The following is a 23409-nucleotide window of genomic DNA, read 5'->3' as shown; positions in this document are numbered from 1 at the left end:
AAGTCAACAGGGGAATGGATCCACCGGCTCTGGCCGCAGGGGGCAAATTTAACCCGCCGATAAGATGTCTGGCCGTGGAAGTCGAGATGAGATCGAGATCGGCCGTTTCATCCGACCCAGGCGCCACATTTTCAGGAGGGGGGGGGGGGATTTCTAGTGCGCTCTTGTAATTTAGACGTATTAAAAGGGAAGTGTCAGAACACCAGTTGTCAGAAGAGAAGAAGAAATAGAAAAAACAACGTTGGTGGACCTGTACATTGATTGCTGGTAACACAGAATTAATTCTATAGCAAAGCAACCAGAAATTTTTCCTTTACAATTCCCTTTAAAACTTTCCAACCAAGATGAAGAATGTTGGGTATTTAGCATTTCTGAGAGTGTTCTTTCAATCAAGATTATTAGTGCGGAACCTATAATTCCAGGCAAAAAGCATGCTTTATAATCAATACAAAGTTAGAATTTCACTAGAACAGCTGGTATGAATACAGAAGTACAAGTCCCTGTACAATTTTTGCCATAATTATTCTGATGCCCAGATGGATAAAATTACTTGTGACAGTAATTAGTCCGCTTTCCTTCTTAACTATTCAGAGTTTTTGTACTGAAATGAAAATAACCTGTCCCTTTACATGAAGAAATATCCTCATTTGAAGCAAGTCACTCCTGGCAAGTTACTTAGACAATAGACAATAGGTGCAGGAGGAGGCCATTCGGCCCATCGAGCCAGCACCACCATTCAATGTGATCATGGCTGATCATTCACAAGTACCCCGTTCCTGCCTTCTCCCCATACCCCTTGACTCCGCTATCTTTAAGAGATCTATCCAGCTCTCTCTTGAAAGCATCCAGAGAATTGGCCTCCACTGCCTTCTGAAGCAGTGAATTCCACAGATTTACAACTCTGACTGAAAAAGTATTTCCTCATCTCCGTTCTAAATGGCCTACCCCTTATTCTTAAACTGTGGCCCCTGGTTCTGGACTTCCTTAAACCATGCTTAATCCTTGTGGCCATAACTAATCTGATTAAACCCCTGGTCTTTGGCCAGACACAGGTTGGTAATTATGGGAGAAGAGGCATTGGCGATCAGGTGCAGATTGTTGCTGTACAGCATTCACAGGGGGTGAATATTGCCAGATAACTTGTCAACGTAGGGCTGAAGGACATCCAGGTTGGGGCAAAAGATATTTCAGTGTTATAGGCACTGGCAGTACTGCAGGAGGGAATTTTATGCTAATTTGAGCTATAGCCGTACCCTGTATCTGGTTTTACTCAGATAGGCACAAACACAAAATAAAACAGTTCATAGATTAGTGGCGAGTTGATGGAACAAGTCAGTTTACCTTAACAGTGTGCACAGGAAAACACTCCGAGAGAACCCAAAGTGTTTTTCCAGAGCGCACTGTTAAGGCCTTCAATAAACCAAACTTGTTCGATAGAATCACCACTGATCTACGAGCTGTTTTATTTTGTGTCTCTGCCTATCTGAGTAAAGCAAGATACAGGGTCTGGGTACAGCACAAAATTCCCTCCTACAGTATCCTCAGGGGAGTGTGCATTTAGCTCCTCTTAAGCCAATACCGATGAACAGTTGATCAAAATTCTACCCCACATGCCCTGTGCTACAGGCTCTCTGTTGAAAGTAATTTCAAAACCAAAATGAGTCTGCTAGTTGAAGTGGTCATGAGAATTAATTTCCTCTAAACATCTATATCGTCTACCACATCTTTCTTGTGCACATTCTAATGCACCATCCCCGTTTGTCTACACTTTCTTAGTAAAGTCATGCAGTTGAATTTCTTACCTAATAAAACAGAAATCCTTTTGAGAAAGTCAATTTTTTTAAAATCCAATGAAGCCTAGGGTATCTGAACACTCACTCAATAGTTACCAGACTTCAAAACATCATCCACTCTATATTATTTCCATCGCATGATTCTGTCACTCCTTCCTATGACTCAAATACCAGAACAAAGTCCAAACTCCCTCCAATTCAAAACTACAGCAGACCTCTGGAGCCCTGGCAGAGATTTATGTGTCTTCATTGACCACGAGTGAAGTACTGGAAGACTGGAGGGTGGATGACGTTGTGCCTTCATTCAAGAAGAGCTGCAAGGAAAAGCCAGGGAAGCACAGGGCGTGAGCCTCATGTCTGTGGTGGATAGATTACTGGAGGGGATTCTGAGAGATACAGAGACCGGTCACAATGTGATTAACATAGAAAGATTCTTAGGAATGTTGCCTGCACTGGAGGGCTTGAGTTATTAGGAGAGAGGGGAAAAACAATGACTCTTTTCCCTGGAGTGAAGGAGGCCAAGGGATGACTTTATAAAGGTTTATAGAATCATGAGTGGCAATAGATAGTCATCACCTTTTTTCCCCCAAGATAGGAAGCTCTAATAGTCGAAGACATAAATCTAAGATGAAAGGGGAAAGACTTAAAGAATATCTGAGGGGCAAAAATGGTGGTGCATGTATGGAATGAATTGCCACAATAAGTGGTTGAGGCATGCACAATTATATTTAAAAGACATTTGGACTGGAAAGGTTTAGAGAGATACGTGCAGTTTTAGGTAGGCACCCTGGCCAGCATGGGCATGTAGGGCCAAAGGGCCTTGTTCTAAACTGTATAACTCTATGTGGGGGCAGTGCCTGACAAAGCTGCAGCAAAAGCATTTGGAGGGTCATTAAAGTGACAGCTTGTCAGTCTACACATAAACCAGATGCACAGTAGTTGAAAATAAATAGGACTGCAGTTGGTGTAAACACTTAATGGGTCACACAGCTTCTGTGGAAAAAAGCTACCGAGTTAGTTTCAGCTTAGAAACCCTTCACCAGAACTATTCCCAGTTCTAAAATTTGTTAATTTTTCCACCTTTCCCAGTGATACTTCCTGACCTATTGAGTGTTCCAAGCATTTTGTATTTTTAATGTATGTTTACACAAACTGATGCTACTGAGAGGATGCAAAAAATTACAGCATCGGGTAAATGCAGAGACTTTCTTGCCCAGACCGGGTGAATCAAGGACCAAAGGACATAGTATTAAGGTGAAGGGGAGGAAAATGTAATCGGAATCTGAGGGGTAACTTTTTCCACACAAAGGGTGGTGGGTGTATGGAACATGCTGCCTGAGGAGGTAGTTGAGGCAGGGACTATCCCAACTTTTAAGAAACAGTCAGGTACATGAATAGGACAGGTTTGGAGGGATATGAACAGGCAGGTGAGACTAGTGTAGCTGGGAAATGTTGGCCGGTGTGAGCAAGTTGGGCCGAAGGGCCTGTTTCCACACTTTTATGACTTTAACTACCAGAAAACAGAAAGAGGAACACTGAAAATAAAAATAATTACAGATAATTATTATATATAGTCTAAAAAGGACTAATTTCCTGATAAATATAAAATATTAAATGTGATGTTTGACATTAACAATTTCAAGGACAAATGGATCAGGTTACTGCCTAGACTTTCCACAATGATTGACTCGTTCCTTCTCACCCTGAAGCTCAATTATTGTCCCACAGCTTGCTGCAAGTGCAACGGCTAAGGTAACTGGATATTTGGGAATTTCCGGACAGACAGGATCAACACTGCACCTTCTAAACCAGCAAACAAAAGAGGTTCAATAACAGAATGGAAACTTGGTGAACTGAAGTCATAGCCAAGTGGGGGTGTGGCTGTGTTCTGCAGCTGCGGCTCACCGGCAGTCTCTCTGGTTTTTTTTGGTTTTTTTTGTCATTGTCGCTGTTAAATGTACGTTTTGTTTTATTTTTAAATTCTGTGTATGTAGGGGGGTGGTGGGGGGGTTGGGGGAAACCTTTTTTCAAATCTCTTCCTCAACGGAGATGCAACCTTTACCGTGTCGTATCTCCGTTCGCGCTACGGCCTAACATCGTGGAGTCGGCGGCCTCCAGCTGGGATCGACCTCAAAGACTCCGGTCGCAGGGCCTGGACTTACCATCTCGGAGGCTTCGGCCGTGGGCCCTGCAGACCGCAACATCGGGAGTTCGCAGGTCCCTGGCTGGCGACCGGCTTTTGGGAGCTCCAGCCGTAGCAACTTCGACCGCCCCGAAGCGTGAGGTATGATCAACCCGCCCGCAGGCCCTTCATCGCCCTGCGTGGCCCGGCCGCAGCACTTTCCATCGCCCGGTGGGGGCTCAGGACTTTCATCGGCCTGCTCGGCTCGGCCCTGGGACTTTCCATCGCCCGGTGGGGGCTCAGGACCTTCATCGGCCTGCTCGGCTCGGCCCTGGGACTTTCCATCGCCCGGTGGGGGCTACAAAAAGTTGGGAGCCTCGATCACCTCGTGGCACCACGGGAGAAGAACGAGGAGGAGATAAGACTTTGCCTTCCATCACAGTGAGGGTATGCCTAGAGCAATCACAGTGATGGCTGTTTTATGTAAAAAAATAATAATTATCTGTGTGTCTTGTGCTCTTTAATGTCTACTGCCGGACCCTGACGTGAGAGGACGCTGGCGTTGAGTATTCGCCGCTTTTCCGTCAGGATAGTTTGTCTGTTTGTTTCTATGTTAATTGTTTTTGTAAAGCGCTTTGAGCATGTGATAAGGCGCTATATAAAATAAATGGATTATTATTATTATTATTATACCAGCAACAGAATGAGGGGGAAATAAATTGTATTGGAAGGCAGGAGAAACAAAAATGAAGAGATTTAAAAGTAAAATTTTACAAGAACTTACTGCCTGGAGGAATGTTAAAATTGTTCCTTTTTCAGAGCTACTCAGGGGGATTACTTTGCATTGAAGGAACACAAAATATATAATTTATTCAATAGAGTCCACAACTTTCTACAGTGTAATGGAGAGTTTGTGTGAAAATGCAGCAATTTCTTGAAACGCACAAGAAGATTTTCATTAAGTTAAAGGCTGAAGGGAGTAAATCTTACAGCAACCTCGTGCATTTTGGCAGTTCACAGAATCATCTCTTAACTTGCTACAAATTGGTGGATGATTTACACGTTGACACCTAGTCGTACGTTCGGGTCAAATGTGAACAATTCAAGAACACCCTACGATTTCACAACCAAACTACTTTTTTTTTTTTTGCATACCAAAGCATTGCATATTACGTTTGATTCATAAAGTGTATTATACCTACCGCTGGTTAACAAATGGAGTTGAAAACTCTGCAATCAGACGAAAGTTAGCAAAATAAGGCAGCATTCCATAACCCTAAAACAGCAAGTTAAGAATTAAAAGATTTACATATAACCCATATCATTAAACAAATTTGATTGTTTAAAGCATCACTGGTTGGAAAACTAAAATTGATACCAATGACTGCTTTTGTTGTTTAGTTTCCATAAATAATCAACAATCATCGCGCTTTGGAGGAACAAAAAACGAGAATTAATGTTAATGGTAGTCTAATTTTCACTCCCAGTCTGCACATATAAGAGTTAATGTTAAGATAATCAGCACCAGTAAACCACATTGTATTGTTTGAATATTGGACTGTAAACCAGAACAAAGGAAAGTGCAGTTAGTCAAATATAAATCTAGTTACATATTGATATGCTTAATATAGTCACAATAATCAGTGTGTATAGTCACATGTTACTGACAAACATCGCCTTTTATAGAGTTTTATCATGGAAGTGGATTTTGGTTCTTGGGTTACCTTATCAGCATGCTCTCACCAGCCAAATTGAGCACTGTACATTGATTCATGCCCTTACAATGACCTTTTGTTTAATTCCCAGTTAATAGTGGGAAATTGTCCTTGTCCTTCCGGAATTGTCCAACCCCATTTTTCATCAGAGACCTCTATAAACTGTTGAACCATACAGAAAATGTTGTACATAAACAGGAAACTAGTTTACGGTGCAAGATGATAATGAGCTTTCATCCATATCATTAAGATATAACACAATAGCATAGAAATAGAGCAAGAGAAGATAAATTCAATACTTAATGCGAACAGATAGGCACAACAGCGAAAATGCATGAACTATTTAGAAGAAAATATTAAGCATTATTCTACATGTGCACTGAAGAGACAGAATGTTTCATCCAAATGCAGAACTCCATAAAGTGATATACAACCAAACCAATGAAAGAAAATTGGCTTCTATTCTTCAAGGGAAAAGTAGCACGAAATATATGTAGCACCAAAAAGATATTATGCAGCTGGTAACTTTGAATATACAGTTCTTTAGAAGAAAGCCAGAGAGGATAGATTCAAGATAAGGGGCATACGGTTTAAAAGGGTACCTTAAGGTGGTCGGGATCTGGAACATACTGCCAAAGGGAGTGATGGAGGAAGAGCATGTTACAACGTTCAAATAGTATCTAGACAAATCACCAGTGCATGGAACTCAACAGATCAGTGCTGGACTGAATGGATTAGGCATGAATGGGGAGTTATGGTTTGTAAGGCCATGCTGGGCTGTATGAATTTATAGCTGTGGGTAGATCAAAGTTTATTATTGTCATGTGTACTGAAGGTGAAAAGCTTTTGTTTGCACGCTATCCAATTAAATCAGATTAAACGAGCCATGAATAGTCAAGCCAAAAGAAAGTGCAAAAGATAAAGCTAAGAGCAAGATACCACAGGGTCCGAATATAGTTTTTCAGCAGTGTAGCATAGCAGTCTACAGAAAAAGGTCCAAATGTTGTGAAGGGTCAGGGAATTAAAAAATGCTTTGAAACCAACAAGAGAATTTTTAAAAAGCTGGATAAGATTATCAAATGAATAAACTATCAAATGAATAAAATGACAATGAATCCTTTTTCACGTAAATAAAAAGTAAAACAGTAGCCAAAGTACATTTTAATCCCTTACCGGATAAACTGAGAAAATAAAACTGGGAATAGCAAAGTGGCATTGATTCTAATTAATTACTTTGGATCATTCTTCATGGTAGAAGACTGATATCCCAATAATAGATAATCAAGAGGCTGTAGGGAAGGAGGAGGGAATGTATCACGTCGCAAACTAATGAGGCCAAAGGCCTGCATCCTTGGGTCTTAAAGGAAATCGCGGCTGACAGTGAATTGTTGAATCCTCTCAGTTTTGGAGATATCCCAGAAGACTGGAAAACTACAAATATAATGCTACTATTCAAGAAAACCAACAGCAAGCAGGAAACCATATACCAGTTCACCAAATATCTGCCATTTGGAAAATGCTGGAATCCACAAGCAGAGATGAAGTGGGGAGGGGGGTCATGAATCGTTGTCTCCTGCAGAGAACTGTAGGGACAAAGTCAACAAATATATTCGACGCAAAGATTTTAAAAAAATTGAACTACAAATGAGTTAGGAGGTATGGGGAAAGAGCCAAGGCAGAGGTTAGATATCCCATGATCTTATTGACTGAAGCAGTAGGCTGAAAGGATCAACTGACCTATCCCTCCCTGCTTCTTATATTTTTACATCAGAGCATGTTATATTCAAATTAGGATGAATATCAACTTTTGAAAAGGATGGGCAATTAATAGAAGAGTAGTGGTGCCCCCCACACCCTACAAAGCTGAGGAACAAAGGGCTCACTACGTTCCAAAACAGACAAATGGCACAAATGTTCATTGGGGATTTTTAAAAATATATATATTTCACCTTTAAGATTTTTTTTTCTCTTACAACCTTCAACACACCATGGCGCTTCAAGTTTCATTCTGGTTTTGTAGCTTTGGGCCCATAATTATGGTGGTTTCATTTTTCATCAGTTAACTGATACTCTGGCATGCAAAACATTTCCAAACAAATAACACAGCAACCATATTCACCCCATTGAACTATTAAAACAAAAGGTAGAAGCTTGTTCACCAAGGAGGCAGAAAGTGCAAATTTACAAGCCTTTTTCCCAATATCTTTGTACAGATGGGCTTAGGAATCTTTGGATTGCACTTCGAGCTGTCGACATCTAGTCAATCAATATACTGTATTCCAGACCAAATTTAACAGATGTGTCAGAAGCAAATGCAGATGCTGGTTTACGCCGAAGATAGAAACAAAATGCTGGGATAACCCAGCGGTCAGGAGAGATGGAATGGGTGAGGTTCAGGTCGAGACCCTTCGTCAGACTGAGAGTTAGGGGAGAGGGAAACCTAGAGATATGGAAGGGTATAAAGAATGTAAGGATGTAAAGGACAGATCAAAGCAGACGACGATCAAGGAAATGTACAAATGGTTCATCGATGGCTGAGGGCAAGGTGACAATGAGGCAAACAGTAAAATTAATCAGGAGGAGAGTGAATCTAGTCGGAGAACTAGGGTGCGGGAGGGACGGAGAACAGTGAAACACGTCGGACAAGTTTTCCGACTAGTTTCACTGTCCTCCAGATTAATTTTACTGCTTGTACACCTCATTGTCACCATCCCCTCAAGATAAACATCTTTGTTGTTGGTGGGAGGATAGGTGTGAGGAATTAAGAAGACGTGATTGAAATTCCTGTCAACAATGGCAAAGGGGAAGATAGCTTAAATATACTGGTGCAGAAAGTGTTATCATGGAGGAGACATGACAGAGTCAAAAATGGAAAGTAGGATAAAATTCTTATAAGTAGGAGTGAGAAGAGATGCAGATGAGATTTCTGAAGGAGTTGGTTGGCTTAATGGATTTTTGTTCAGATCCCACGAATAGTGATGTCAAGAAAAGGAAGTTTCGGGTATCATGTGAAAGTCTCAGAGAAGGGTGCAAGTAAGAATTTTATTATTCTGTTATCAGTACTTATGACAATTAAACACTCTTGACTTTTGTAGTTGGCAAAAGGAATGTAATTTGTAGAGTTCTGTACAAATGCAGGAAGCAGTACCAAGGCATCACCATTTTTGTTTTAATTGATGGAAGAGGTTTGAATAAAACTGAAATAAGATTCATTTTACAGACCTTTCTTCCAGAAGAAAGCCCACCCCGTTACTATAGCAGACAGGGCATTTGACCGTACCTTATCTATGAACGGTAGGGTAATTTACACTTAATAATTAATCTACCAAGCTATATATCTTTGGGATCTAAAAGGAAGCCTGAATACCCAGAAGGAATCCATGCAACCACAGGGTGAATGTACAAACTTCACACAAACAGCACTGTAGTTCTGAATTGAACTTGGGCTGCTGGTTGTAAGTAGCCGTTCTGAGCTACTGTCTCCTCTTGGAATAATGGAAGAATAAATGTAACATAATATTTCATATGGCTCATGAAATAAAATAAGTTGAAGGTACTAGTTTCTGATCTTAAATAAAAGATGAGCAACTTCTTCTTCAGTGATAAGGAGGAATTTCTTCACTCCAGGGAGTTGTAGAGGCCAAATCATTCAATGTATTCACGATTAAGATAGATTTTTGGTCTGCAGAGGAGCCATGAGAAACAAGCAGGAAAGTGAGATGTCGGTAGTGTGCCAAGGGGATACATGACTGACTCCTCATCCCCATTTAGACACAGAATACTGGAATAACTCAGTGGGTCAGGCAGCATCTCTGGAGAAAAGGAAGAGGCGACCTTTCAGGTCGAGACCCTTCTTCAGACTGCAAATCAGGGGAGATGGAAACTAGAGGTTCCCCATTTGCTGGGTTACATTCTTCCGTCAGACTTATGACATTTTCATTTAATAACAATGGACTTTGAGGTCTGCCATTAGCCATAAGCTCAATGTAACTCTTAGTGGATAATTCCAATGGCGGCAAATAGCTTGAAGTACATTAGCAGGTTAGCTCACCGAGTCTGCACCGACAGGTGATCCCCGCACACTATCCTACACACAGAAGGATACTTATACTTACACTTATACCAAGCCAATTAACCTACAAACCTTTGGAGTGTGGGCGGAAATCGAAGATTTTAGAAGGATGAGAGGAGATCTTATCGAAACGTATAAGATTATTAAGGGGTTGGACACGTTAGAGGCAGGAAACATGTTCCCAATTTTGGGGAGTCCAGAACAAGGGGCCACAGTTTAAGAATTAAGGGGTAGGCCATTTAGAACTGAGATGAGGAAAAACTTTTTCAGTCAGAGAGTTGTGAATCTGTGGAATTCTCTGCCTCAGAAGGAAGTGGAGGCCAATTCTCTGAATGCATTCAAGAGAGAGCTAGATAGAGCTCTTAAGGAGAGCGGAGTCAGGGGGTATGGGGAGAAGGCAGGAACGGGGTACTGATTGAGAATGATCAGCCATGATCACATTGAATGGCGGTGCTGGCTCGAGGGGCCGAATGGCCTACTCCTGCACCTATTGTCTAATGTCTATAATATTCTGTGTAGGAAGGAATTGCAGATACTGGTTTAAACCGACAGCATCTCTGGAGAGAAGGAATGGCTGACGGATGAATGGGAAACGTCACCCATTCCTTCTCTCCAGAGATGCTGCCTGTCCTGCTGAGTTACTCCAACATGTTGTGTCTATCTTTAGGTCAATATGCTGTCATGTTTGAATTCTCAAACTGTGAAAATAACTGCAAATCAAGTCACAAGAACACATACTCCATTAGTGGTGGAGGTTGTTTACATAATGCACAGGTGTAGACTGACAGCAGAGAAAAAGAATAGAAGTTATCCTGCAGATGAAACTATGGATGAGATAACAGTCTAGTTTTCGTAACAGCATTCCTGTTATTGGCAGTAGTTTTGACAAACTTATACCATTAGCTTCTTTATTCATATTACTGAAATTGGGTCATTTCTGTAGTATCAAAGTCAATAATTGTGATTGCACTACTTTGCTTAATATATTTTTCTGTTTCTCAACATAAGTTTTTTCCTTTCAAACGGATTTCAGCAGAATTTACAGGTTCAATGTTTATTCATCCTCAATAAATGCAAAGCAGTTGACAACCATGGCTCCATCTGTGAAGAATTCATTGTGTTATACTTAGAACACAGCATCACATTTCTTTGTTTTTGGATCAATCATTTTGTAACAGGAATTTGTCATGTGCTGGTTTCAACATGACAGCTTATCACTTCGATCGCAATAACCTACATTTTCTCCACATATCTCAGCCGTAATACTTACAAACAGGTGCCTTCCTAAAAAGTAATGCAATTCATTTAGCCATTGTGGTGTTCTCCACAACCTGCTAGATGCAAACTTTAGAGATGTGAGCAGGCATCTGTTAGCAAGATACACCTGGTAGGTTGCTTCCCATGCAGCTGATTCCAGCAAATATCAGGATAAATTCTTCCACACTCAGGAGCTGGGCACGTAAAAGAATGACTCCAAGAAAAATTATAACTAAATAAGGAAGAAATCCATTTATGTAATTTGTACTTCCAGACATCTGCCTTTTGATTACTGCCATTTCTTATATCCTAGTAAACATAAAAGGAATACAATTTGTTTACACATGCATTTTGGCATTTGAAAGGAATAGTAATCTTACCATTTACCTCTAGTTAATAATTAGAAGTGTACTTACTGTGTTATGAATGTAAGAACTCAAGATAATAGCAAAGAAAAAAATTCAAAACGAAGATTGAAACACTGCATACTAGTACCACTACATTCTGGTAAGTCCATATTATCACTAGACAATGTAATTGTTCAGTATACAGCAACAGCATCTAAATGCAGGCAATTAGTTACAGAAGCTCACTAGGTAATTTATTTCCTCATCATTTTGTAATTTTGCATTTTCAGCTTGCGAAGGAAAGTAGGAATGAAGCAAGTTAGAGGAAAAAGTATAAAAGTTAAAACGATTATACATAGATCAGTTGGCAGAAAAGCAACACTGTCATGCATCCAGCACTGTGAAAGGAAAGACACAACATTAAGTACAGACAATATATTTAAACACACAAATCGAGAAAAACAGAAGCCATTGTCAGTAGATAAAATTAGTGACCGTACAGGTGAACACAAAATGCTTGTTTGACTTGCGTCCACAGTCACCACAGATTTGCACTATTGATCACACAGGAGGGCAGGCCTCCAAGAAATTATATGAAAGCAGTTGCAATTTCCATAGCATAGTAAAAACAAAAATATCAGTAATTTCTATTAGGTCACCTCGAAGGCAATGGGTGGTGCCATTTTATTCAAAAAGAATATAGGGCAAATTAGCCATTCCTTTGGTATAATTCATTGATAGTTTTTTTTTTTTTTTAAATCAAAAAACAATATTGTAGAGATATTTTACCCAAGTAGAACATGCTCAAAGCAAATAAATTAAAAATTCTAATTAGTATGTAGTTTACTTTAAGTAACGTAGTCAGTTCATCGAGGGTTTTCAGCACTCAAAGTGAGGTTTTTACCCATTGCCATTAAAGAGCAAGAACCCAGAGGTTTAATTCCAATCAGTTCTTATGTTTGAAATAAATATATTGTGAACAATTTTAAATGTGGTTTTTTTAAAATTTAGTTCACTAACGATTAGTTCACAAATTTTGGGAGTAGAATTAGGCCATTCTGCTCTGCCATTCGATCACGGCTGATCTATCTTTTCCTCTCAACCGCATTCTCCTACCTTCTCCCCATAACCCCTGACACCAATACTAAGGTGGCGCAGCGGTAGAGTTGCTGCCTTACAGCGAATGCAGCGCCGGAGACTCAGGTTCGATCCTGACTACGGGTGCTGTCTGTACGGAGTTTGTACGTTCTCCCCGTGACCTGCGTGGGTTTTCTCCGAGATCTTCGGTTTCCTCCCACACTCCAAAGACGTGTGGGTTTGTAGGTTATTTGACTTGGTAAATGTAAAAATTGTCCCTAGTGTGTGTAGGATAGTGTTAGTGTGCGGGGATCGCTGGGCGGCACGGACTCGGTGGGCCGAAGGGCCTGTTTCCGCACTGCATCTCTCTTAATGAAGAACCTATCAATCTCCACCTTAAAAATATCCATTGACGGCCTCCACAGCCTTCTGTGACAATGAATTCCACAGATTCACCACCATCTGACTAAAGAAATTCCTCCTCATCTCCTTTCCAAAGATACGTTCCTTTTATTCTGAGGCTATATGGCCCAATTAATTGATAGAACATTAATATGAAAACCTTTGCACATGCAAGAAAAAATATTCTGCATCAGAATATTTGTCCAAGGAACATTACCAGCAATGTGAATGGAAATGTCTCTTAAAAACAAACTAACTTGGCTTCAGTTGTAAAATAATGTTGAAGGCACAAACTAAAGATTCACATTAACAGGTCTAATTGCATTCCTGCCTGCAAACTGCACCTTGGTTGCCAACAAGAACTATGGAATTATTTTTCATATTTTGGTTGCTGCAGAAATTCTTACAGCATCTGTGTGGCTTTATCCTGATTGAGTTTTGGGTTCACAATTTTAAAAAGTAGATGCCCACATACAGAAAGAATGGATCTGCAAATACCGACAGCAAAAGGCTTTACAAATGATAGCAATGTTCAGTGCTCCCAATTAGGCAACAGTAAAGCCAAAATCAGGACATCAATTAATTGTTACAATAGACAATAGGTGCAGGAGTAGGCCATTCGGCCCTCCGAGCCAGCATTGCCATTCACCGTGATCATGGCTGATCATCCACAATCAATACCCCGTTCCTGCCTTCTCCCCATATCCTTTGACTCCGCTATCATTAAGAGCTCTATCTAACTCTCTCTTGAAAGCATCCAGGGAATTACTTTTTATTCATACCAATCTGTGGTACTAGGTTATTACTCGTTTGCTAGTTAGTGTAGGTTCAATTCAGAACAGTATTCTGGTAATGCTCAAAATCACATCATGCAGCAAAAACCAAAGTAGTCAGATTGAAAAAGTCGATCAGTAAAATAGCTTTTCAATAGGCCTTTTTTGAAATACACACTTCTAAATTTATCACCTGTTCTTTTAAAATGGAAGATATGATTACCATCTGTCCTCTGCTAATATTCTCATTTGAAGGCATTCTCAAACTATTAGGACAAAAAGAAGTCTTAAAAGCAAGATTCCCTTTGGCTCATTAGGCATCTCCATCAATGTGGGATCGGGCCAAATATTTCAAATGCAACACATATTCACATTAATGACTCCAGATGAGAGAGAAGGGATAAGTAATGCAGAACCTGTTTCATGACACTGGAAATGTGCTCATTGGAAATGTGCAGACGAATCCCTACTGCTGGGTAATCCAAAACACAAACAGTCAGGGCTCACAACAACATTTAGACCAGTCCACTTGTGGAATCACATGCAAACACAGGACACATTTCACAGAAATAGCAGGGAAAACAAAATTAGGACAACATGGAAGTCTTAAATCGGTAAATACATTTTAATCAAGATGACAATACAAGCAAAAGTATGAGAACACAGAAGAAGCATGAAAGCACAAGCTCTATTTGAAAACAGAAGTGCAAGAACATGCAAAGTTACAATAGTTAAAGACAAATGAAGAACATTCCAATTCCAAGCAATCACAGCATGCAAAAATACTAATGGTGAGAAAAGTAATCTAACCCAGTGACACTAAACTCTCAAACCTTTGGACCAAGAGTGAACAGCCAGAGGCCAGCCTGCAGCCAAAATTACTTCCCACAATTTGAATACGGCATCACATTTTAATAACACAAATCTGCCAATGCACAGTAATTCAAAACATTTCAGCACAACTATTTATAGTTTAAACAGCAGCATACCAAAGTAGTTTTTAGGCAACATAAAAGCTTCTACATTAGCTAAGCTAGGCACAAATCTTTAATACTACACTACAGCTTTTAATGGTTCAAACTTTACAGCTAAACATACAATTTTTAAGCCATATTTCCCCTCAAAATGTCCTCCTGCTATCCTATTTTTGTCTGGCTGCCATGACTATTAATCTCTCTATGAGTGAGGAAATCTATTATTTTCCTGATTCTCGTGATCTCCATTGCTCAGCATTTTACCACCACCATCTTCCACCAGCCCTACTTAAGACAATTTATGAAAAGGAAATCCCAAGTACCAAGCTTCACAGAGTTCCAATTGCAACATTTAAATTCTAAGTGTTGTATCGAATTAATTCAGTACTATATTGAAAAAGAGCAAGGGATATTAAACTAATTTCATCTATCACCTACTGTTAAGTTTAGCTTTTTACAGCGTTAATCGAGAACTTATTCTCGAAACGCGAGGTTTAATTCAATACATTCTTCTTGCATTCGTGAACTTTTTCCACTTTCCCCAACATAAGAATTATTGACTCATTTTTCAAGTTTATATTTCTGTTTGTAAAATAATAGGAGGCTTCATTAGTATGTCTATTCTCAACAATGTCAGGACACTAAGCAGCTCATTTGTTCGTGAGATATTGATTATAAAATAAATATGGGCAAGAACACTAAGGTTAACTTCCCTGCTATCTGTTAAACTACGAAATGACTTACATTCCCTTGAATGGACAGATAGGCCCACAACTTGGTGTCTTGTCAAAAAGAAAACATACCCAGCGCAGATATCTCCTGCATTTCGGTGGCTCTTGGGATTCGTACTCAAAAACAAAATCACGGGGAATTCAAATCCACAACCTTCCGCCTCAAGAGGTGCGAATGCCAAACGGATGTGCTCCTGAACTAACGGCAGCCCTAACCAAATTGTTGCAGCAGGACCTTTCAACAATGTGCAACCCTTCCTCAGTGTACCTTTCCCATAGAAGATTGGGCATATCAAACTAGATACTGCACCATTGATGAATTTAAAAATAATGTTAATGTGAGCAATTTAAAAAAATTTTTAAATTTAAACTAAAAAATTCTAATTATGACCCAATTTATAACACCACTGTTAATTCGGGATGCTGAAAATAGAATTACATGAAGTAATAACTTTTCAATGAGACATATGGAGTATATGTCTTGCATAACATCTTTCGGCAATGTTCACAAATTTACTTCACAGCTCAACTACAAGTGATTTACTTAACTGTGAAATGAAGGGTGTGTGAATTACCTCACGTCTAAATGAGAGTTCTTGCTGTACACAGATCACATTAACACAAGGGTAAAAAGTATGCTCGCCTGCTAATTCTATGATGTCATTTTAGAAAGTGAATAAAGAATCAATGAATTGTACACACCAAATGTAATTCAATGGTGAAACGTAAAATTGATTAATTTGACATCTGTAATTATTTATTCCTCAATATTAGCTTATAATTTGATCAGCTAACATCATCTACTTAGCAAAGCACAAGCCTGCTGTTGTTTCCTCTTGGTCCTTTCTTGCCTACAAATACTGCTATTGTCTAATACAGCACTCACCAGAACAAAGTAGTAGGCATACAGCGCTGTCAAATGGTGGATTATAAAGTAAATGTCTCCAACTGCTTGCCAATACCACAAAATAAGGAGCAAATCTAGAAAAGCAAGACAGAAACATAAAATTAGAAACAGGTATGTGAAAGCTTATTCTGCTGCTCACATTAAAATACAACAAATGTTACATAATCCATTAAAGTGGCTATCATTTGAAAAGCAAACTTGCAAACTGGTTCTCTTTTAGTTTAGAGATACAGCATGAAAACAGTTCCAAGATATCTGCACTGGGTATGTTTTCTTTTGGACAAGATTCCAGAAAGCGTTCCACCAAGTCTACGCCGATCATCGTGAAATAAGTTACAAAAAACTACCCCCCAAAAAAAAAAACGCTATTTTTCCCCAAACACACCAATTTATTTTGTATGTTCCTAAACAACTTTTTCAACGCGTTAATCAACACAATAAAGTTCTCTATTTGTTAACACAGCAGGTAGAACGTTAACTCATTGGTTGTCCATGTATCTGAAGTATCTAATATTATGAACTACAATTAGAGGATAAATCACAACGTTTAAGAAACATTTAGACAGGTACGTGGATACGATAGGTTTAGAGAGGTATGAAAGCAATATACAGGGGCATCCGCTGTTCTCTACACTTCTCCTGGAGCTGGCAAAGGGAGAAGACCATGTCTACTGTTGACCTTCCAGCTCGGAAACCGCACTGTGACTCTGGGTAGACACGTTCTGCCAGCTTCTGCAGGCGGATCAAGATGACCCGAGCAAAGACCTTGCCAACGATGTTGAGGAGGGAGATGCCTCTGTAGTTGTTGCAGTCGTTTCTCTCGCCCTTGTTCTTGTAGAGGGTAATGATCGTGGAATCCTTCATGTCCTGCGGTACAGCTCCTTCTTGCCAGCACTGGCAGAGGACTTCATGCAAAGTAAGCAGTAAGGTAGTCTTGCAGTGCTTGATCAGGTCTGGGGGAATCCCGTCGCTGCCTGGGACCTTGCCTGAGGCCAGGCTGTCAATGGCCTTGCTGAGCTCTTCTACCGTCGGCTCTCCTCTAACTCATCCATGGTCGGCAGGCACTCGATGGCCTCAAGGGCTGAGGAGGACACAGTGTTCTCTCTCGAGTAGAGGTCGGAGTAGTGTTCCACCCATCTCTCCATCTGCTGGCATTTGTCTGTGATTACTTCCCCAGTGGAGGATTTGAGGGGGGCTGTTTTGCTCTGGACTGGTCCTAGTGCCTTCTTAATACCATTGTACATTCCCCTGATGTTCCCTGCAGAGATGGCCTATTCAAGGCTCTCCCAAAGATCGGCTGCCCAACAAAACTGCAGAGCATGATAGAATCCTTCCACATCAACACGAAGGGGACAGTGCAGTTCAATGGCAGTTTCTCAGAGCCCTTCGACATCCGCAGTGGCGTCAAACAAGGCTGCGTCCTCGCTCGCACTCTCTTTGGGATTTTCTTCGCTCTGCTCCTGAAACATGCCTTCGGCACCGCAACAGAGGGGATCTACCTGCGTACTAGATCAGACGGCAAGCTCTTCAGCCTCACCCGCCTCAGAGCCAAGACAAATGTACGTGAAGCTCTCATCAGAGACATGTTGTTCGTCGATGACGCAGCAGTTGTGTCCCACACCCAGCAGGAACTACAGTCACTGATGCACTGCTTCTATCGGGCTTGCAAGGACTTTGGGCTGACCATCAGCCTGAAGAAGACGAATGTCCTGGGACAGGATATAGAGGCACCGCCTGTCATCACCATCGACGACTACGAACTCGATGCCGTCCATCAGTTCACGTACTTCGGCTCCACCATCACCGACAACCTCTCCTTGGACACAGAGATTGACAAGAGGATCGGGAAGGCAGCTACAACTCTCATTCGCCTCACAACTCGAGTGTGGACCAATCCAAAGCTGCCAGTGAAGACCAAGATAGCAGTCTACAACGCCTGTGTCAACAGCACGCTGCTGTATGGCAGTGAGACATGGACTACATATGCGAGACTGGAGAGAAGACTCTACACCTTCCATCTTAGAAGCATCCGCCGTACCCTGGGTATATCCTGGCAAGACAGTGTCCAACGCCGAGACTCTGTCTCGCGCTGGCCTTCCGAGTATGTACACTCTACTCAGGCAGCGCAGGCTGCAGTGGCTGGGCCATGTCCACCGCATGGAGGATGGCCGTATTACAAAAGACATCCTCTATGGAGAGCTGACATCTGGGAGGAGAACCATCGGCCGCCCCCAGCTCCGTTACAAGGATGTCTGGAAGAGAGATTCGAAGGTGCTCGACATCGATGTGGAGTCCTGAGAGAGCCTTGCAGCTGACCGTACGAGATGGAGAGGTACTCTGAACCAACATCTCAAAACGGGGGAAGAGAAATTGATGAACGCAGCGGCAGACAAGCGAGCACGCAGAAAGGACCGCAGCAACTTCAACAGACCAGAGACCACACACAAATGTGACCTTTGCGACAGAGACTGTCACTCCTGCATTGGTCTCTTCAGCCACAAACGACGCTGCTCTAGCCGAGGTGTGGAGCAAGCAGCCAACTAGGACAGCCATGACCGAGGGGGCCTAAGGTACTGGGCCTGCCAGGGTGAGAGACAGAGAGAAGAGAGGTATGGGCCGAACGAAGACAGATGGGACACATGTTGGGCCAAAGGACCTGTTTGCTCGCTGGATGGCTCTATGACTCTAAATCTAAAGGCTGCCGTCAATTTGCAGACAACAATTTTGTTTTAAAAAGCAGTGTAATTTGATGAATTACATGCATCTTTAATGGAACTTTGTGCCTTGCAATAAAGTTGGTTAACTAAATGGGTACACATCAGCAATAAAGCCATCGCTTTGTAAATGCATTTCATTAAAAATACAATAATTTGAAATCGAATGGCTCAGTAATCCAGAATGTTCGGACCATGAGCCAAGGGTACAGAGTGTGAGCGGAGCCTGGACTGCAGGCCTGGTGGGTGGCCAGAGCAAGGGTTGGGGCCTGGACAACTACAGTTCAGCAACGTGGGTAGATCTGCTGCCAAAGCTGGGGTCTTCATACTTTTCCCTCTCCCTTTTAACTCATTGGGTTCACTGGAAAATTCAATGTACATTTGGGTAGTAGCAGAAATAACACCCGTCACGAAGTCCCAAAGATGGCAGATTAACCCGAGTTTCACGACAATTCCTTTATATTCACTGTCCTTTGAATTCAGATACAAGACATTGATTTCCTTTCAATATTAAATAAATATTTTCCACATAATTTACTATTTTCAGTAAATAATCCTAATATTATTGTGTTATTATATTGAAAAATGCATGCTGTGGAAATGCAAGCTCTTTGTCAATAGCACACTGGAACTTTTTTTTTCCCACATTTTGAGTCAAATAATGGCTCTCTCTCTCTCTGAAAATGAAACACAATGTTGAATCTCACTGGAAGGAAAACAGAGGCTCTGGGATATATTAACTTCAGCCTTCTAACTTACACAAGTCATTCAAACTAGTCACAAAATAGTAATAAGTAAACCAGTATCAGCAGTTTCTCTAAATCTAAAAAAAATCTAAAGCAGTTCCTAGGTTTTACAATAAGCAAGATGGTTTAATTTGAATCTACGAAATAACCAAAGCAAGAAGGTTTCAGAAACTTCTATTCTAAAATCAATTCTAAGAATGAGGCAAAATTCTCTTTCAAAGTTGTTCAAAAAGCCTCTGTGAAAACCGATTTTTGAAAAACACCCTAATGAATATGGATGTTAAATATCTATTCACCACAGAAACATTCATTAGAAAAAAGATCCATCTTCATTAAGTCAAAAGGGTTTAAAACTCTTTGGGAAAAACAATTATTTTAGTACAAGGAAGATAGACACTGGAAATACTCAACAGGTTCAACGAATCTGACGAAGAAGAGGCAAATTAATTTTTTTGGTTGTGATTAGGTTTCATGGAAAAGACATGGCATGAAAACAGGTTCTTCTACCCACCGAGCACACACCAACCATCGGTTCTCACACTCATTCTATGTTATCCCACATTCGTATCCACTCCCGAAACACCCAGGACAGAGGCCAATTAACCACAAATTCACATGTCTTTGGGAGGTGGGAGGAAACTGGGGCACCTGATGGAAACCCAGACGGTCAGAGAGAGAACGTGCAAACTCCGCATAGACAGCACCCGAGGTCAAAATTGAAGTCTGGTCTACAGTGCTTTCTCACCTTCGGTTGTACAAGCACGGATGGATCAGTACAAATATAGATTTTTTTTAGATTTAGATTTAGAGATACAGCGTGGAAACAGGCCCCTTTGGCCCACCAAGTCCGCGCCACCCAGCGATCCCCGCACATTAACACTATCCTACACACACTAGGGACATTTTTTACATTTACCGAGTCAATTAACCTACATACCTATACATCTTTGGAGTGTGGGAGGAAACGGAAGATCTCGGAGAAAACCCACGCAGGTCACGGGGAGAACGTACAAACTCCATACAGACGGCGCCCGTAGTCAGGATCGAACCTGAGGCTCCGGCGCTGCATTCGCTGTAAGGCAGCAACTCTACCGCTGCGCCACCGTGCCGCTTTTGTGTATTCCGTGCAAATCGGCGTTTGTGTATTCTGCTTAGATTAGCCGACACTGATATTATTTCTCATCATGGACTCCAAAACCCCTTTCGTCTCCAGTAGAACACTCCCTCAACGTGCACAGAAAGATGATGAAATTAGCAATCCTCATCACACAATTTCAAAATACATTTCTAGCCCAGACTTGAAGCAACCATTGTTCCTAGTTTAATTAGCATAAATTCAAAAGGACACTCACCCGAAATGAGATAGCCAGCGGCAAGACCAACATTTAATTTTACACGTGTAGGATCCCCCCTGTAAACATCAAGGTATATTTACATTTAAACGGAAACAATAATCAGTGCTTGCAGCTTGAAACCATTATTATAGAGTCCAGATAGTATGTCCAGTAATCAAAGTAGACTCGCCAACCCAGGAAACACATCCTCGATGCTGCAGATATTCAAATCCTGCATCCAATTGTGATAAATACAAGTAAGCATGCAGGTACAGCAGGCAGTGAAGAAAGCGAATGGAATGTTGGCCTTCATAACAAGAGGAGTTGAGTATAGGAGCAAAGAGGTCCTTCTGCAGTTGTACAGGGCCCTAGTGAGACCGCACCTGGAGTACTGTGTGCAGTTTTGGTCTCCAAATTTGAGGAAGGATATTCTTGCTATTGAGGGCGTGCAGCGTAGGTTTACTAGGTTAATTCCTGGAATGGCAGGACTGTCACATGTTGAAAGACTGGAGCGATTAGGCTTGTAGACACTGGAATTTAGACGGATGAGAGGGGATCTTAGCGAAACGTATAAGATTATTAAGGGGTTGGACATGTTAGAGGCAGGAAAAACATGTTCCCAATGTTGGGGGAGTCCAGAACCAGGGGCCACAGTTTAAGAATAAGGGGTAGGCCATTTAGAACGGAGATGAGGAAAAACTTTTTCAGTCAGAGAGTTGTGAATCTGTGGAATTCTCTGCCTCAGAAGGCAGTGGAGGCCAATTCTCTGAATGCATTCAAGAGAGAGCTAGATAGAGCTCTTAAGGATAGCGGAGTCAGGTGGTATGGGGAGAAGGCAGGAACAGGGTGCTGATTGAGAATGATCAGCCATGATCACATTGAATGGCGGTGCTGGCTCAAAGGGCCGAATTGCCTTCTCCTGCACCTAATGTCTATTGTCTATTGATAGCTTTGCAGATGCATAGCTTGCTGGAAACATCAAAACTCAGACAAGCAATTTCAACTAGAAACTGTTTTCCTATAAAGGGGACAATTATTGCAAAGAAAATATGGTGAAGGAAAAATTGAACAAGAAAATATAGTTAAGAGCTGCACAATGCAAATGTCGTGGAACTTTTACACTAATTTCAAGTGGAAATTAATTCAATATTATAATTTTGAGAATTCATTGATAACGTTGATCTTATTCAACATTCTCCACAATCAGCCAAATCCTATGTTCCCTGGGGAAAATATAAGCAGTTTATATATATGTACAGATTTTAAAAATTGCCAAAATTATCCTGTGACATGGGGAAGAGTTTTTATTCTGTCGCCAGCACTGGGGTAGAGCAAGTAGATTCAATACGACGTTAACAAAAAGATCTGTAGGGGTTAGGAGAGAGGGTAGAGAACGAGATGGAGTGCTGCTGCAAAGTCATCACAGACTCAAATCAGCCAAATAGCCTCATATTATGTTGCAGCCTGCAATTTGTCAGACTGTTTAAATTCCTGGCAAGTTTAGGATAGGGTCTATATTAAAATGGAAATCGCAATTCCGTAATGAAAAAAAGTGAGATTCAAAATAGAAAATTATCTTTACATCCTTCGACATGCGAACAAATTTGACCAATATGCCAAAGCTAGATAACTTTTAATTAGTCTATTCTTGTATGTCTGTGAAACATGCCCCTTTTCCTATCACATACAGGCAGTAGTCATTGCTTCCAACTATGTCTGCTAGCGTCAAAGTTAAATTAGACATTTATTTTCTCATTTGGGAGAATGGGAACAAGAAACGTACCCTCTAAACCACTCAAAACAATTCACCATTAAACAGCTATACAAGAGATATCATTCTAAGCAGGGATTTGCATAGCCAGAGAAAACTTGCTCTTTAAATTCTAGTCTATGATTATAAAAGCCAACATTCTTTTTTATTTTGAGTACGAGAACTGATGGCATCATGATGTTTATGCAGTAATTAGGTATGTTTCTTAATATAATCATATTATAGATTATATTTTCAACTCAGGTTTCTGGTCAGTGAAATTAACAGACTCAAGCAGAGAAGCCTAACTTAATTACTTAAGTAGATTTCTTACCAGATAGGATCCGCATTAACAGCATCCTCAGACCACAGCAAATACAGACACAATACCCCAACCAGCGACGCATGGAATGTCGACACTACCCTACAAAATAAAATCAAACAGAAAATTCAGACGGGGTATCACTGATTGCACATCGATGAACGTTTTTATTTATGGAGCATTTTATACTTTTGGCAGCCAAATTGCACCTGCCTGCCTGCGTCCCTTACCTCCCCTCCATTTCAATCTTAACCTCAGAGAGTGTTTCCGACTATCCAAAATCCCATTTATCCAAACTTTAGTCTGACTGCTCTCTCTAATATTGACTTACCCATGAGAAAGGCTTTCTGATCACCTTTTTATAATACAAATA

At 40.9% G+C, this 23409-nt stretch overlaps 1 protein-coding gene across 2 annotated transcripts in view; it reads right to left on the bottom strand.

Annotated features, from left to right (window-relative positions):
• Window positions 1-23409, bottom strand: part of tlcd4a (TLC domain containing 4a) — a 45963-nt gene that overhangs the window by 5335 nt on the left and 17219 nt on the right. For both annotated transcript variants that reach the window (XM_078408274.1, XM_078408272.1), the window contains exons 4-7: window positions 23049-23138; window positions 20983-21041; window positions 16150-16244; window positions 5118-5191 (exon numbers count right to left, since the gene is read on the bottom strand). In XM_078408274.1, coding sequence (XP_078264400.1) covers window positions 5118-5191; window positions 16150-16244; window positions 20983-21041; window positions 23049-23138 — 318 coding nt within the window. The remainder of the gene's footprint in view (window positions 1-5117; window positions 5192-16149; window positions 16245-20982; window positions 21042-23048; window positions 23139-23409) is intronic.

Source organism: Rhinoraja longicauda, chromosome 11, assembly GCF_053455715.1.
Source record: "Rhinoraja longicauda isolate Sanriku21f chromosome 11, sRhiLon1.1, whole genome shotgun sequence".
In the NCBI taxonomy this organism is placed as follows: domain Eukaryota; kingdom Metazoa; phylum Chordata; class Chondrichthyes; order Rajiformes; family Arhynchobatidae; genus Rhinoraja; species Rhinoraja longicauda.
The sequence above is the reverse complement of the archived record's forward strand: the minus strand, read 5'-3'. Positions and strand labels throughout refer to the sequence as shown.